General features: G+C 35.3%; 1 protein-coding gene across 4 annotated transcripts in view; it reads left to right on the top strand.

The window, feature by feature from the left end:
* Nucleotides 1-16,969, top strand: part of LOC136033255 (probable proline--tRNA ligase, mitochondrial) — a 50,983-nt gene extending 34,014 nt beyond the window's left edge. For 2 of the 4 annotated variants that reach the window (XM_065713997.1, XM_065713996.1), the window contains exons 6-7: nt 1,678-1,893; nt 16,646-16,969. In XM_065713997.1, the coding sequence (XP_065570069.1) occupies nt 1,678-1,893; nt 16,646-16,924 (495 nt within the window). In that variant the 3' untranslated portion in view covers nt 16,925-16,969. The remainder of the gene's footprint in view (nt 1-1,677; nt 1,894-16,645) is intronic. The other 2 variants (XM_065713999.1, XM_065713998.1) reach the window with 1 other exon arrangement.
* Nucleotides 16,970-17,275: the final 306 nt, after the last annotated feature.

The following is a 17,275-nucleotide window of genomic DNA, read 5'->3' as shown; positions in this document are numbered from 1 at the left end:
ACTCTGGAATTACCGTTTGGGTGCTGGCATCACTGGTTTGACTATTTGGCATCACTGTCTGAGTCTAATAGGGGAATAATTAACTGTACGTCTAATATCTTCATTTAATAGGTTTTTTGTAACCAGGCGAAACCCTATAGTTGCATATCTGTCTATTATATGGCTGAATTTGCAACTCTGGAATTACCGTTTGGGTGCTTGTATCACTGGTTTGACTCTTTGGCATCACTGTCTTGGTCTTATAGGGAAATAATTAACTGTACGTCTAATATCTAAGCCTAATAAGTCTTTTTGCAGCTAGGCGGAAAATCATAATTCCATATCTGTCAATTACATGGTTCGATTTCCAGTTGTTGTAACGGCTTGTGGATGTTGGCCTCACTGGTTTGACTCTTTGGTATCACTGTCTGGGCTTAATGCTTTTTCTTTATTTATTTATAATATTTGCCTAGAAAACATTATGATGTCTTAAACTGCCTGTAGTAAGTTTGCAAGGATTGAGAACTTCTTGATTTTTGATTTTGCAAATACTTTGATGAAAATAAAACGCCGTTTGTGAATTATGTGCTTAACAAATTTCTATTTTGGACTTTCCTATTGGTATATTAGCCTCAGATTTGTAATCAACAACATGAAAAATACTTAAATCCCTCAAGAAGGTTTCCAATTTCGGTGAAAACCAAAACTTTTGTGAAGTTTGTACTTGATGTATTTTGATTCGGGATCTTTCACAATTGTCTCAGGTTTGGAACGAATGACCTCGAAAGTTTTCCATACCAACTTTGAAAAAAAATCAATATAAACTCTATGGGGTTCGATTTTTTACTTCTATATTGCAACATTAGCCTTGGGCATAATCAACAGCCAAAGCTATCTTAGTTCCTTCTATAAAGGCTCAAAAGTTTAACTGCGATACCGAACCTAGTTGGTTGCATATTGAGTGTTTTTATTGCCTCCAACTCAGATGATTTTGAAACGGAGTGTATGCACAGCTAATGGGCGATTTGCATAATTTGGGGCTTGTACCACTGGGGCTGTTTAGGTAATGCCCTCCCCTCTCCTGGAGGCAAATATCCCACTAATTATTTTCCTGGTGCTATGTGGACTGGCTTGGGACACGTGCTGCCGAATGGGTGTCAGGCTGCCCCTGATTAGTTATGGATCTTGATAAGAGAATGAAATCACTAAAAGAGTATCATTCAAAACACGGGACTTAGTTTTTAAGATTTATGGTCGTGGTTTTTAAAAATTAAACTATACTTCTCGGATTTTTTGCATAATGGTATTCATATGCTCTAAGGCACCAGGTTAAATATTCAGTTTGTAAAAGCAGACCTAGAGGTATAATTAGAGAGAGGTTGAGACGCGATCTGCGGATAAAAGATGACAGATTGCTAAAGATAGTCCTTGTCGGCCAGCCGTCTAGAGCCAAACGAAAAGCAGGTCGTCCCCGGATGAGGGGGGAGGATGCAGTAAGGAATGATTTAAGGGAATGGGAACTTCTTGGGAGGTGTAAAGAGGAAGGCTATAAAAAGTTTGAGACGGGGGAGGAGCGAACGTAGCTGTGTTCCACCTCAGTTAGCTTGGTACTACAGTGATTTGTAGTGGTGCTGCAGAAGTAGTAGATTTGGAACCCATAGCGTAGACGCATTTCGTAATATTAGATCTTTTTTTTAGATTGGCCACACTTTTTTGTTGGGCTCCAAATACTCGAGTGCTCTTAATGCCACCTTTATTAATGCCAATGGTAAAACACAGCCTTTAGAGATGGGCTGTTATGGCATAGGTGTCAGCCGTATTGTTGCTGCAGCTGTTGAGCTACTGTCATCAGAGAGGCAGATACGGTGGCCTTTAGAAATCGCTCCCTTTAAAGTGTGCATCATACCTCCTAAGGTATTTGAAATTCTGATTTTAAATATTTCAACACCATTTCACTGATATGTAGCTAAGTAGAAAGAATCCAGTCTACTGAATTCAGAAAAATAGTGAAAGCTATAATCCTTCTGTATAATTTTTATTGGATTGCATTTTTATATTTTATTGTAAATAATCTTGCAGTCAAGGAGCAGGAATGGAGAGACGATCTTACCGAAATTGATGAATGATAAAAACTGAAAAAGTGTATCCAAAAATGTTCTCTTTCATTCTCATACCCTTCCTTACACCTCCTTCGTAAGGTTTGTAACCTAGTTATAAATCATAGTTGAAAGTAGTAACAGTAAATTTTGCATGGAACTCGACACTGTGTGAGACTGTGTTATTATACCTTATTAGTATATGCAGGTCTCATAAAAACATAACAAAAAAATACTATGCGTAGTCATTTTATTACAAGGGCGTATCTGTCATGTCTCAAGGGCAGCAAAGTGTATTAAGTTGAAGTTTTCAGAGCATTTTGAACGAGATAAAAAGATACTACGTGCACCCAGATTGTCAAAATAGGGTTTTGAACTCAATCGAAAGATCAAGGTGTCAAAAGGGCATATCTGCTATGTCTCAGGAGGGGCTAAGGGAATTGAGTTAAGGTTTTAGGGAGTGTTGATGGGGATGTTGTACTAAATCAAAAGGCCTCTATGTACATCCATTTTGTCGAAATGGCGAATCTGCATATCTCAAGAACGGTTAAGGGTATCCCAGTGAAAGTTCCATTGTCGAGTGAGATATTTAACTAAATCAAAATATACTATGTGCGTCCGGGTTGCTAAGATGGTGTATCTCTAATATCTGTAGAGTGATTAAGAATATTAATTCGAAACTGTCAGGGAATATTGATCTAAATTAAAGCTAAATTAAAAGACGCTATATGCATCGAGGTTGTCCGAAGGGCGTATGTGTAATATCTCAGGTACTGCTAAGGAAATAAATTAAAAGCGTAAATGACACAAATGAAACTTTGGGGGATATTGGACTAGGGGATCAATTAGATTTTAAATTATAATTTTAAGGGAGGGGGACACAGGGGAGATAATCAAGGATAATAAATTAGTGCGAAATTTTCCTTTGTTATGTTTCTCTATCTAAACTTCCAGGCCATGAAAACCCCTCAATTCAAGTTTCAGACCAAGGAAAGCACAACCGAAAACAAATCTAATTACATTGATTCGTAACATCTTATTTACATTTTATTAATAAAACATGAGTATTTTTAATAAATGGCTTGAACAATTCAACCAACATGCACTTCTAACGCAATAAGGTTCTAATAATAAAATGTTGGATAATATTCATCCATATTCTAGGTTGCATCAGGGTGGGTTTAGGATGGATTCAGCTTTATAGAAGGTCAAAAATCACTCAGAATTGCGATCCATTTTGTTGAGACCCCCCTCTCCCCCTCTTCATTTAAAATCTTATAGTATAATTATTATTCAAATTATGAATTATTGTGTATAAAATTTAAATAGCAAGCAAAATTCTTAAATCATAAGGAGAAAATTCGGCAAAAACTTTATTAATATTCTTTTTATTAATCAATAAAAAAACAGTGTCAACTAAAATGAACAGAAATTAATTAAGAATAGAAAAATATTTCTTCTAAAAAAGAGTTTCAAAATAAAGTAAAAAACAACACTTGAACAAAGACGAGTGGAAGTAAATTCAAACTTAAAATTATTAAAACTTAAAATTTAATTATTATTAAAATGAAAACTTAAAATAATTCAAACTTGAAACGAAAAGAAATCACCATCAACAAATAAATGAGATAATAAAAAAACAGAAATTTATGATGAATGATCGGGCCAAGCCTAAATCATACAGAAATTATCGCAAAGAGGAATAGTGCTAGCACTCCCTATGGCTCTTATAGGCTGGAGCGTCATGTGCGCTTCACTGAAAAACAAAATTCATTTTAATTTTATTTTTTTTTTATACGTTAATAAACCCAAATGGCTGAGATTTCTATGAAGGAATTTTAAACAATCTGTCTACTTTCTAAAGCTTTTTTGGGTAATTTTGGTTAGCATTCTAAGTATTCTAAAACTCAAGTTAGAATCCTTACACGTTCAACCTTGTTGGCATTGTTTGTTTTTTAGTCATGATATAAGCGAACGTCAGGATCATTCATACTGTTATTGCTTTTAATACTGTCAATCACGAGGCATTAATAATAAAAATGAATAAAATGCTTTTTCCAGTTTAGATGGTAAAATGGCTAAAATCGTATTTGGAAGATTGAATACAAACTGTAGTTGTCAGATCATCAACATCATTAGAAAGAAAAATAGTTCCCCATGTTCGATCCTAGGGCCGCTACTTTTTTTAATATATATTTTGGAAACAAAAGAATTTATAACTAATTGCATACTAATAACATATGCGGTTGACACAGTAATGTTGTTTGGTCATATACGGTAGATAGTATGTTTGCTATTACGGAGACCGCTTAGCTCAATTGTCTAGTTATTTGCGAATGACTCATCTATCGTTAAATTTTTTTGAAAACAAAATATATGATATTTTAAAATAAACAACATTTTGAAACAAATAAGATACTTTCACTTGTAAATGTAGTGATTGTCAGGGTAACCAATTTCACTTATCTGGGAATGATTATTGATGAAATGGTTACATGGAAAGATCATGTGAGGGCACTTTCCATTAAAACTTCTGGAGGGACCGGAATTCTGAATAGACTAAAGCTCTTTATTCCCCATGAAACACTTAAAAGTTTGAAGTAGACTCTCGTTTCTTCATATTTAGAGTATGGATGCGATCTTTGATCTAACTCATTTTAATTATAATGCACGTAAAATCAACGTAATACAAAATCGGGCAGTAAAAACTCTATTCTCATATAAATACTCCGCAAGTGATTCATTCCGCCTCTACTCAATGCTCTGCAAGTGATTCATTCCGCCAAAAGTTCTGAATGTTTCTAAAATATTTATGCTCCAAGTTGCAAGTTTGGTTTACTCGTTTATTAATTCTTTAGCACCACTTGGACTGATATGTTTTAAACATACTTTTTTGATATGTTTTAAACATACTTTTACCACTTGATATGTTTTAAACGGCTTCAGAATATCATTCATATCCAACAACTACATCTGAAAATAATTTACTCTTTTCAAAAATTCGCCTCAGCCATAGAGGTGCAGTGTCATTGCAACATATTGGTCTAGGGGTGCGGAACTATGTTGCTCAACTACATAAAAGAATCAATTTTGCTAAGTTTGTTCCGAAAAAATGAAAAAAAAATTATTGAGTAGATAAAAGTTGTTTGTTTAGTTTTTCCATTTAATGTTTTATTGATGAGCTATAAGTGATAATCTTGAAGTGATATATTTCCTTTCATGTGTGAAATACCCTTATATTGCCCAAATATATAGAAGAATTGATCTTGCTAATCTTGATCTGAAAAAAAAAATACTTAAAAATATCTTATTGGAGTAGATGAAAATGCTTACATTTTTTGTTCGTTAATGATATTAGAATATGGATATTTTTGTTTAACGATATTTTTGTCAATTTTTTTGTGATATTTTCATTAAATTATTGATTTTTCATATCCCCGCATTTGCCGTTTATAGCTTCTGGCATGTTCTGGCAAGTCGAAACTCATAAAAAGCTCTGTTTTATTTTCGCAAAAGAAAATCCGATGTTCCAAACCATTAAAGCAGATTTATTTTCCTTTTTTTCCAGATGAATCAGACCTTTCTGAACGTTGAGTAACAAACACCTGTGTTAAAAATATTGGAATATTTTGAATCTAGATAAAGAATTTTGATCAGATTTCCTTGAGGAGATTGCAACTAAAAAGGATATGGGAGGGGGACTGGTTGCACTCCAGTGTTGTTTTTTTTTTGCAACATGCCTTGAAAGTTTAAACTTCATACCCACTGGCTTATATCCTCAGCCGCTCTCAACACGTTGCAGGTAAAACTTCTTGTAAAACTGGATGCACATAGTACCTTTTGATTTAGTTGAAGATACTCCTAAACGTTTTCCGAACGACGTGACGGCTGATACCATCAGCCATTGTAGACATTGCTGGTATTTCCTTTTTTACAACCAATTAAGAAAAAAAAATGTTTTTCGATTGTGTTTGGCATTCTTCTTGACATTTCTTTAAAGTTTAACCTACTCCATGCTTTGTTTTATTTCTAGGATCAAACATGCCCTCTTTTCTTCCTAAAAGAAATTAATGTTAACAACAAGCAGCTTGCAGAACTTACAGCCCTTGCACCTGGGGCTGAGGGTTCTGAACCCTGGAGGCATAGTTATTTTAGCTTTGAACTGTTTTAAATAAAACGGCTATCTCAAAACTTAAATCAGATGTATTTGGGGAAGAATTTGGATGGGGTGGAAGTCCTCTGATACCTTTTGACTCTTAAAAAGTGCACTATAACTTTTGATTTCCAATCGAATGAGTCCCCTCCAAAGTTCATGCATAAATCTTTCTCACAAAAACCTTATGTGCTGAGCAACTAGGTTAACTTACAGCCCTTGCCCTGGAAGCTGCAGGCGGTGTTGCTGACCTTAGAGGCGTGGTTATTTGACCTTTAGACTGTTTTGAACCAATGAATTTTTTTAATTTTGATCGAATGCATTTAGGGAAAAACGGCCGTTGAGAGGAGAGGCTGATTGTCGTCTGACTACCTTTGATTCTTCAAAATTGAACTTGAACATTCGATTTCCAATCGAAAGACCCTCCTCCAAAGTTTATACGGCCATCCTTTCTATAAGAACTTTGTATTTTAACAAGAGCTAAGAGCTCATATGGCACTTGTGACGAGGCGAGAAGAGCTAAGAGCCAAGAGATCGTATGGTATGAGCTCTAACAAAATTCTATGAATCAATAGATTGATTTAAAATTAAAATAAGAGGCTTAATGCCGGTCAGGATTTAAAATAAGAGCTCTGAGTCACGATGTCCTTCTAAATATCAAAATTCATTAAGATCCGATCACCCACTCGTAAGTTATAAATACCTAATTTTTTCTAATTTCTCCTCTCCCTTTAGCCCCCCAGATGGTCGAATCTGGGAAAACGACTTTATCAAGTCAAATTGTGCAGCTCCCTTACACGCCTACCAATTTTCATCGTCCTAGCACGTCCAGAAGCACCAAACTCGCCAAATCACTGAACCCCTCCCCCCAACTCCCCCAAAGAGAGCGAATCCAGTACGATTCTGTCAATCACGTATCAAGGACATTTGTTTATTCTATCCACCAAGCTTCATCCCGATTCCTCCACTCCAAGTGTTTTTCCAAAATTTCAAATAAGAGCTCTTATTTTGAAATAAGAGCTCTGAGACATAAATTCCTTCTAAAAATCAAATTTCATTAAGATCCGATCATCTATTCGTAAGATAAAAATACCCCAATTTTCACGTTTTCCAAGAATTCCGGTTTCACCCTCCAACTCCCCCCAATGTCACAGGATCTGGTCGGAATTTAAAATTAGAACTTTAAAGCACAAGATCCTTCTAAATATCAAATTTCATTAAGATCTGGTCACCCTTTCGTAAGTTACAACTACCTCAATTTTCGAAATTACCCCCCCCCCCCCCAATTCCACCAAAGAGAGCAGATCCGATCTGGTTATTTCATTCGCGTATCTTAGACAGGTTTCTATTCTTCCCATCCAGTTTCATCCTGATCTCGCCGCTTTAAGTATTTTCTAAGATTTCCGGTCCCCCCCAACTGCCCCCCCCCCAATTACGCTTGGTCCGGTCGAGATTTAAAATAAGAAATCTGAGTTACGAGGTCCTTCTAAATATGAAGTTTCATGAAGATCCGATCACCCGTTCGTATGTTAAAAATACCTCATTTTTTCTAATTTTTCGGAATTAACCCCTCCCCCAACTACCCCAAAGAGAGCGGATCCGTTCCGGTTATGTCAATCATGTATCTAGGACTCGTGATTATTTTTCCCACCAAGTTTCATCCCGATCCCTCCACTATAAGTGTTTTCCAAGTTTTAGGTTTCCCCCTCCCAACTCCCCCCCCCCCCCCCCCAATGTCACCAGATCCAGTCGGGTTTAAAATAAGAGCTCTGAGCCACGATATCCTTCTAAATATCAAATTTCATTGAGATCCGATCACCCCTTCGTAAGTTAAAAATACCTCATTTTTTCTAATTTTTCAGAAATAACCCCCCCCCCCCCAACTACCCCAAAGAGAGCTGATCATGTCAATCATCTATTTAGGACTTGTGTTTATTTTTTTCCACCAAGTTTCATCCCGATCCCTCCGCTCTAAGTGTTTTCTAAGTTTTAGGTTCCCCCTCCCACCCCCCCACCCCCCCGCCAATGTCACCAGATCCTGTTGGGATTTAAAATAAGAGCTCTAAGACACGATATCCTTCTAAACATCGAATTTCATTGAGGTCTGATCACCCGTTCGTAAGTTAAAAATACCTCATTTTTTCTAATTTTTCAGAATTACCCCCCCCCCCCTCCAACTACCCCAAAGAGAGTGGATCCGTTCCAATTATGTCAATCATGTATCTGGGACTTGTGCTTATTTTTCCCATCAGGTTTCATCCCGTTCCCTCCACTCTAAGTGTTTTCCAAGATTTTAGGTCCCCCCCTCCAACTCCCCCCAGTGTCATCAGATCCGGTCGGGATTTAAAATAAGAGCTCTGAGACACAATATCATTCCAAATATCAAATTTCATTAAGATCCCATCACCCGCTCATAAGTTAAAAATACTTCATTTTTTCTATTTTTTCCGAATTAACCGGCCCCCCACTCCCCCCAGATGGTCAAATCGGGAAACCGACTATTTCTAATTTAATCTGGTCCGGTCTCTGATATGCTTGCGAAATTTCATCGTCCTAGCTTACCTGGAAGTGCCTAAAGTAGCAAAACCGGGACCGACAGACAGACAGACAGACCGACAGAATTTGCGATTGCTATATGTCACTTGGTTAATACCAAGTGCCATAAAAATGGGTAACTTGCAACATCCTACAGCCCATGTCCCGAGGACTGTGGGGTTTTTGTCAATCATTTAATCATGTTTTATTATTCGATTGGAAATTGAAAGGTTTAGTACTCTTTTTAAGGATCAAAAGTGATTAGAGGGTAACCTTCCCCCCCATCATTTCCCCAAAAAACTGCAATAAAAATGTTTATGATAGCCGTTTCGCTAAGCATGGTTAAAAGGTTCAGTAATTATGTCTTTGGAAATGTCTACCCCTCCCCCTCAACCTCCGGGAATGGCCGTAAGTTAGACAATTCGTCCATTGTTTATATACAGTATATGTTATTGAGAAAGGTGAGGATATTTGACCTTTACTTTCAAACCGGACAAAGGGTAAGACGAGAGTGAGCTTTCAAAAGAATGAAATTAGATTAAAAGAATGAAAAATTAAATTAATTAAAAAATTGAAAAATTTGATTAAAAATTTAATTTAATTAAAAAAGTAAATCTGATGCCACAGTAAACTAAAAATCCAAACACCACAACAAAAGCAACTAAAAATCCAAACATCGGTCCTAAAATCGCTCTGAAAACATATGACCTTTTTGTTATTTAAATTCTCAAAGTTCAAACATTTTTAACACAGATTTGTATTACTCAACTTCAGGAAAGGTCTTATTTATCTAAGAAAAAAAAATCGAACCAATAGTTTCTAAACACAAAGCGAAAATAGTTTTTGTCTCGGCTCTCAACCAAAGCAGGTAATTAACCTTTTTCAAACCAAACGATAACCAACTACCAGCGGAAAACATATCACAAAATGAAAATGAGACAATAAGAAAAGTGATAAAAAACAATTACAGTATATAGACATTGGGATCCGGCGTTTACCCCCCCCCCCTCGTGAAACACACTTCCTGTGGAAAATACCCCCCTCCCACACTGGAAAACACCCCCATTGAAAACACCTGGGGTGCTTTTGCGCTTGAGTTTTCTGCAGGGGGGGGATTTTCCATGGGAAGAGAATTTTTGCACGAGGGGGGAGCAATGCATACACTCCATACTTATGGCGTGTAAATTTCTCTTTTCCACTTTCCTTAGCACTTCTCAACTAAACAAAAAAATGAAAAATAACATAACTCAAATAATCTGCATCAAAACACGAATTGCCACTTTGCTGTGGTCTGGCCTATTTCGGTATTTAAAATGGGTTCATGGTTTTTAGATTTTTGTTTGAATGAGCCTTCTTTCGAGAATCTACGCCTATTGCTTCAATGCGATCATCTTTGGGGCAAATTGAACAAACACGCATGCGTGACCATTCTTCCTGGAGAAATTAAATTTCTCAGTGCTTTCAGGCATGCTGGATTTCATTGCCCAATTTCTATCAAAACCGTGCTCTTCAAACCGTGCGCATCAAAACACAAATTATTTCGTGTAAAAAACTTCTATGTTTAATTAGTAAAAATCATTAGAATTATATAAATATAAAAAGTAAAAAATTGAAAATTAAATATAAAAAATTACAATAAAAATTAAAAAAATTAATTAGTAAAAAAAAACTTAATTAAGATTGAGTTTACTTCGTCATAGATATGGCAAAGGGCATCGAGACCCGCTCACCGAAAAATTTAAAGATTATAGTTTGTTTCTCTCACAACTTCCTATATGTTTTGTAATATAAAACATATTGTAAAACGTATATACGATTAAAATTTGTATCACATTCATGTTTCATGCTATGATAATTTGAGCTTCAATCCGTATATTATTTTCATATTGAGAAATAAGGATCATCTCTGACTACTACATTTTGTTGTTAGGGGAGGGTTGTATAGTTAAGATTGAGTCTGTTTCTAGTCATAGGTAAGGACGTAGAAAGGGTTTAGAGACCTTCCCCAAAATTACATCTAGACTCTAATTTGTGATCTGATGTGTTTTATATTTTGATGATTTGGAAAGAACAATATTTAAAGCAAAAGTGTAGGGCATTGTAATATAAAACATACTATAAAACGTATGTACGATTAAAATTTGTGTCATATTCATGTTTCATACTATGATAATTTTAGCTTCAATCAGTATGTTATTTTCATATTGAGAAATAAGGATCATCTCTGACTACTACATTTTGTTGTTAGGGGAGGGGTATATAATGAAAAATGTGTCTGTTTCTAGTCATAGGTAAGGACGTAGAAAGGGTTTAGAGACCTTCCCCCAAAATAATATCTAGACTCTAATTTATTTGGCTAACAACTTCTGATGTGTTTTATATTTTGATGATTTGGAAAGGACAATATTTAAAGCAAAAGTGTGGGGCATTGTTATATAAAACGTATGTACGATTAAAATTTGTATCATATTCATGTTTCATACTATGATAATTGGAGCTATCTCTGACTATTACATTTTGTTGTTAGGGGAGGGTTGTATAGTGAAGATTGAGTCTGTTTCTAGTCATAGGTAAGGACGTAGAAAGGGTTTAGAGACCTTCCCCCAAAATAATATCTAGACTCTAATTTATTTGGCTAACAACTTCTGATGTGTTTTATATTTTGATGATTTGGAAAGGACAATATTTAAAGCAAAAGTGTGGGGCATTGTTATATAAAACATATTATAAAACGTATGTACGATTAAAATTTGTATCATATTCATGTTTCATACTATGATAAATTTGAGCTTCAATCCGTATATTATTTTCATATTGATAAATAAGGATCATCTCTGACTACTACATTTTGTTATTAGGGGGAGGGGTGTATAATTAAGATTGAGTCTGTTTCTAGTCATAGTAAGGACGTAGAAAGGGTTTAGAGACCTGTCCCCAAAAAAATCTCTAGACTCTAATTTTTTTTCCTAACAACTTCTGATGCGTTTTATATTTTGATGATTTGAAAAGGACAATTTTTAACGCAAAAGCGTGGGGCAGAAATCTCCGTTTTTCTTTGTGGCTATTCTCGTAGTATAGGTGATTATAAAAATAAAACACTATAGAAAGTATACTCCTAGGATAAAAATAATAGCGTGCTCAGCTCATCAAAAAAGATAAAGCATGACATATTTAAACAAGTTTTGTTTTCATGCAATGTTGGAATGTACCACATTAATTATTGTTGAGGTGTTGTTTTTGTGTTAATGTGTGGACAGGTTCTGACCTGTTAATTGTTATTTAGACTAAATTTAAGCTGCTAAATCTGCGTGATGTATTATAGCAGACAGCTAGTTTTCGACAGCTATCGCGTTTCAGATTGAAAACATTAAATAATCTCTCTTTTCGGACTTGATTGCTGGGTTGTAAAGTCAGGAATAATTTCATAACAAATATTGATTTAACTATAAGAATATTGGAAATATTAGGGTTTCGACTTGCTGAATCACCAAGTATGATAAACCTAAAGTATTAAAAACTGAGTCGGGGGTGGGGGTCACGGGTCCCGATCCCCCTGCTAAATCTGCGTGATGTATTATAGCAGACAGCTAGTTTTCGACAGTTATCGCGTTTCAGATTGAAAACATTAAATAATCTCTCTTTTCGGACTTGATTTTTATCCCCCCCCCCCTGGAGAAAAATCCAGCGTGCGTGTTTGAATAGACTTTTAAAACTAAAATCATGATGACAATAAAAAAGGATAAAAATTAAAATGCCCTGTTTCGGTATCTTAATAAAAAAAAAATGAAAAAAAAACTAGATGCCCATCCCTATATTGTCACAAACATTTATTGCTCCCCCTCCCCCCTCTCTCTCTCTGTCGATTCCACTGATCACGTGTGCCATTTAACTCCTTAAAAGTCAATGTTTGTTTCGATTTATCCGTCCCAATGTAAAGTATACGTTCATGTTAACGGCATATTAATCCCTCCCCCCTCATCCCTTTCTTATTGGGCCGCTCTCGTTAAGCCCATGTGAAACACCTGAAGCTCAACCGCTCCTCAGAAATTTCTTCTTGTAAAGATTTTAATTACAGTATAACAACTCATTTTAATGTTTAACCTTGTCAGAAGGTCGGCAAATTTAAGAAAAATAAATGGAAATTAAATTAATAAAATCTCTACAGAAAAGGAAAATTGTAATTTGCATCTGAGAGATACATTTATAATGCCGTTAAAAATACTTTTGCTGCCCACAGATGAGCTCATGGGGTTTTTATACAGAATTCCGTGACCAGCTATTAACGCCCATAGTAACCCAGCTTTGAATTCTAAGCAACTTCACGTGCCAAATAAATAAGGACAAAAACAAGTACTAAATTTTTTGAAATTGTCTAAAAAGAAGTTTTATGGGATGTGCTGTATCATTTTGCTCTATTGAAATTACTCTTGCATCAGCCTTAGAAATAGGTATCCCGTTTGAATCAATAGTTCAGAATAAACTTTAAATTTATGGCATCGCCTTTTTAGAGAGTTTCGCGGTATTACAAAGCATTTGTTTTTTTGTTTTTTTTTTTTTACGTTTGTGACTCGACTTTTTTGTAGTGCAACGTAATCCTCATTTTCGGGGGGGGGGGGGAGGGGTGCATTATATTGCCTAGGAGTATTTTCTGTGTTGAATATCAGGCATGTTACTTCTTTCAATCCTACTTGTTTTAAAAATCGTGATTCAAGCAATAGCTGTAAACTAGTAAAGAGTGAACCACGACCCGACATTTTCAGCAATCAAATACACCAGATGACGCGTGCCAAGCGTGGTGAAATATTGTGGCACACGTGTGGTTCCAGGATATTCTCCAGGTAACGGAAAGTGGGCACCCCCCCTCGATAGTAACTTATTGTTTAAAAGTACGTTTTCGAAGACGCTCTCTAGTGAGAAACGTTTGTCATTAGAACAGTGCGAAGCAATGCGAAGCGACCCAGCTTCAAAGTATAAGCATCACTAAAAAAATAAAACGAGTAAAAAAAACAAGTAACAATAAAAACAAAACAAAACAAATACAAGTAAAACAATAAAAAAAAAAGTAAAAACAAGCACTAAAAAATGTCTTTCATTGAATTGAAATAACTCTTACCTTGATAGTATAAATCAATATTCAATTTGAATCATTAATTTAGGGTATGGGCGCATCTAATGGGGGGGGGTGAACCATGAACTTTTGGCGTCTTAATTTAGCTTGTTTGCCCACATTTATCGGCACACTGATGATTTTGTCATCACACTCTTTATATCCCTCCTCCAAACCCAAAATCCTATCTTCGCCCATGGTTTAGTATATACATTAAATTTATTACATCACCTCTTTAGAGAACTTAGTGGAATCACAAAACGTCTGCATTCATTTTTTCTTCTTTTTTCCCGTTGCTGACTTGTCATTCCTTCATGACGAAGGATATAAATATTTGGAAGAATGGAGGAGGAAAGGGGTAATATGGGCTCTGAGGGGTCAGATCAGTTATGTTACTTCGAGTCTTCAATCAAACGGTAATTAATGTTATTAATTTACTGTTATTAATTACTTAAATTAATTTAAGTATTAATTTATGTTATTAATTATTAAATTAATTTACTTAATTTAATTAATGTTATTTAATTAATGTATTAACGGTAATTAAAGTTGCAAAAATCAACATTGCGGCAATAGCTACAGCCTAGTAAAGAGCAAAAACTGTCCAGGAGAACTTTTCTTTTAAACTATTCTAAGGGAAGAAAGAATAGGTAGACTGAACAGGTAACATATCCAAAAAAATACAATAAAGTGAATAAAAAAAACAACAAACTAAACAACAGAAGGGAATAGTGTGAAAAAATATCTTATACTAATTTTTCCCACTGATAAAGACTTTCGGAGGTGAAGCTAAAAAATTCGGGCATAAATAAAAAAACTAGTTTTTTTTAACTGAAAGTAAGGAGCAGCATTAAAACTTAATACGAACAGAAATTACTCCGTGTATGAAAGGGGCTGTTCCCTTCTCAACGCCTCGCTCTTTACGCTAAAGTTTTTAATTGTTTAAAAAGTAAAATTGTGGCAGAGTCAAACTTTTACGTAAAGAGCGGGGCGTGGAGAAGGAAACAGCCCCTTTCATACACGGAGTAATTTCTGTTCGTTTAAAGTTTTAATGTTGCTCCTTACTTTTAGTTAAAAAAAATAGTTTTTTTATTTAATTTCTGAACGTTTTTGAATAACCATGTTTGATTTTGGCTCTCCGCACATAAATTATTAAAATGAAATTTGCTAAATGGCTTTCTCTTAGTTTTGATCAGACGATTTTGAGAAATAAGGGTGGGGAAGGAGGCCTAGTTGCCCTCCATTTTTTTGTTATTAAAAAATGCAACTAGATCTTTTAATTTTTAACGAACGTTTTTATTAGTAAAAAATATACGTAACTTAAGAATTAACTTACGTAACAAACTTTTATATTTTTATTATGTATATGAGGGGGTTTGTCCCCTCGTTAATACCTCGCTCGTTACACTAAATCTTAAGTTTTGTCCCAATTCTCTAAGAATGACCCCTGAATCAGAAAGGCCGTAGAATAAATAGTTGAAATTACTAAAAATACTTTAGCATGAAGAACGAGGTATTTAGGAGGAGAAGAACCACTCATATGCGTAATAATCTCTGTTCGTTTTAAGTTTTAATGCTACTCCTTACTTCCAATTGAAAAAAAAAATTTCATGTTTATTTTTTCATTGTTATTTTTTTATAGTAATGCTAGAAAATCCTGCGCCTTTTTCATTGAATTCCTCTTCCCCCATGCCATATCCCTCCAAGGAAATATCCTCCCACATAGCCCCCTCCCCTCAACCCCACCCCTCGAACCCAAAAAAATCCCCCTGAAAACTTCTGTACACTTCCCAATAACCATTACTGTATGTAAACACTGTTCAAAGTTTGTAACTTGCAGCCCCTCCCGCGGGGACTGTGGGGGAGTAAGTCATTCCCAAAGACATAGGTATTATAGTTTTCGACTATGTGGAACAAAATGGCTATCTCAAAATTTTGATCCGTTGACTTTGGGAGAAAATGAGCGTGGGAGGGGGCCTAGGTGCCCTCCAATTTTTTTTGTCACTTAAAAAGGGCACTAGAACTCTTCATTTCCGTTAGAATGAGCTCTCTTGCGTCATTCTAGGACCACTTGGTCGATACGATGACCCCTGGGGAAAAGAAAAAAACAAACAAACAAAAAAACACGCACCCGTGATCTGTCTTCTGGCAAAAAATACAAAATTCTACATTTTTGTAGATAGGAGCTTGAAATTTTTGCTATAGGGTTCTCTGATACGCTGAATGCGATGGTGTGATTTTTGTTAAGATTCTATGAATTTTAGGGGGTGTTTCCGCCTATTTTCCAAAATAAGGCAATTTTCTCAGGCTCGTAACTTTTGATGACAAAGACTAAATTTGATGAAACTTATATATTGAAAATCAGCACAAAAATCCGCTTCTTTTGATGTATCTTTTAGCATCAAAATTCCGTTTTTTAGAGTTTCGTTTACTAATGAGCTGGGTCGCTCCTTACTACAGTTCGTTACCACGAACTGTTTGATTTCTGTACATATGTTTGTTACATATTTTCTTTTTATTATTATTCAAACCCTGCCTACGCCAACTCCCCTGCTCGTCGAGTGCTTTAAGGTGTTATAACGTTTTTTTTGTTGTTTTTTTTTATGCATCGTAACTTATTTTATGTCATTATATTTATATAACGAAACAATGTCATTTATATTTTATGTGTGAGGAGGTTTCTGGTCAAATCCTCGGTAGGGTTACCTCTTTCTTCTTTAGCGTGCAGATGTGTGATCAAATTTGTCAACAATTAATTTTACTTTCTATTTTTAGATTGGAAGTAAAGAAGAAGCTGCCACTTCTTTTGTTGATGACATTGAAAAACGCCTCTCAAAATCCAAAGAATATAATGGTGACATCTTGATTGATGATAGAACTAATTTAACCATTGGAAAACGATTTATGGAAGCGAAAAAAACTGGTTATCCCTTTATAGTTATAGTTGGCAAAAACGCATTAGATCAAACGCCAAAATTTGAACTTGAAAATCTGGTGAAACAAACCAATGAGCAGTTGACTTTTGACCAGCTTATGACTCATTTGGATGCTTAGTCATGTTTTTGCCATACTTTGAGAACAATAAAGCGTTTGAGTAAATTTCTTGCAATATTTTTCATGAATACGTCTGACTGTGTGGCATATTCCATTTTGGTACCTTTTTTGGATTTCTTTCCTTTAGAACTGTCAGGCTCTTAAAACGAAAAGAATTACGTGATGTACTTCTAATTTACAGAACTTTTCACACACGCCAGATAAATAAGCTTGCCTTTTATGCAAGACAAATGCATTTATTAAGTTGACTGTTTATTCTTATTGTCCAAGGGCCAGACAAAAATTGTAATGGCAAAAACCGAAAGAAAAAGATCGCAAAAAAATATCAAGTGGAAATTACCGCTACATTAA

The sequence above is a fragment of the Artemia franciscana genome, chromosome 11 (assembly GCF_032884065.1).
Source record: "Artemia franciscana chromosome 11, ASM3288406v1, whole genome shotgun sequence".
In the NCBI taxonomy this organism is placed as follows: Eukaryota; Metazoa; Arthropoda; class Branchiopoda; order Anostraca; family Artemiidae; genus Artemia; species Artemia franciscana.
This window is presented reverse-complemented; position numbering and strand designations above follow the sequence as displayed.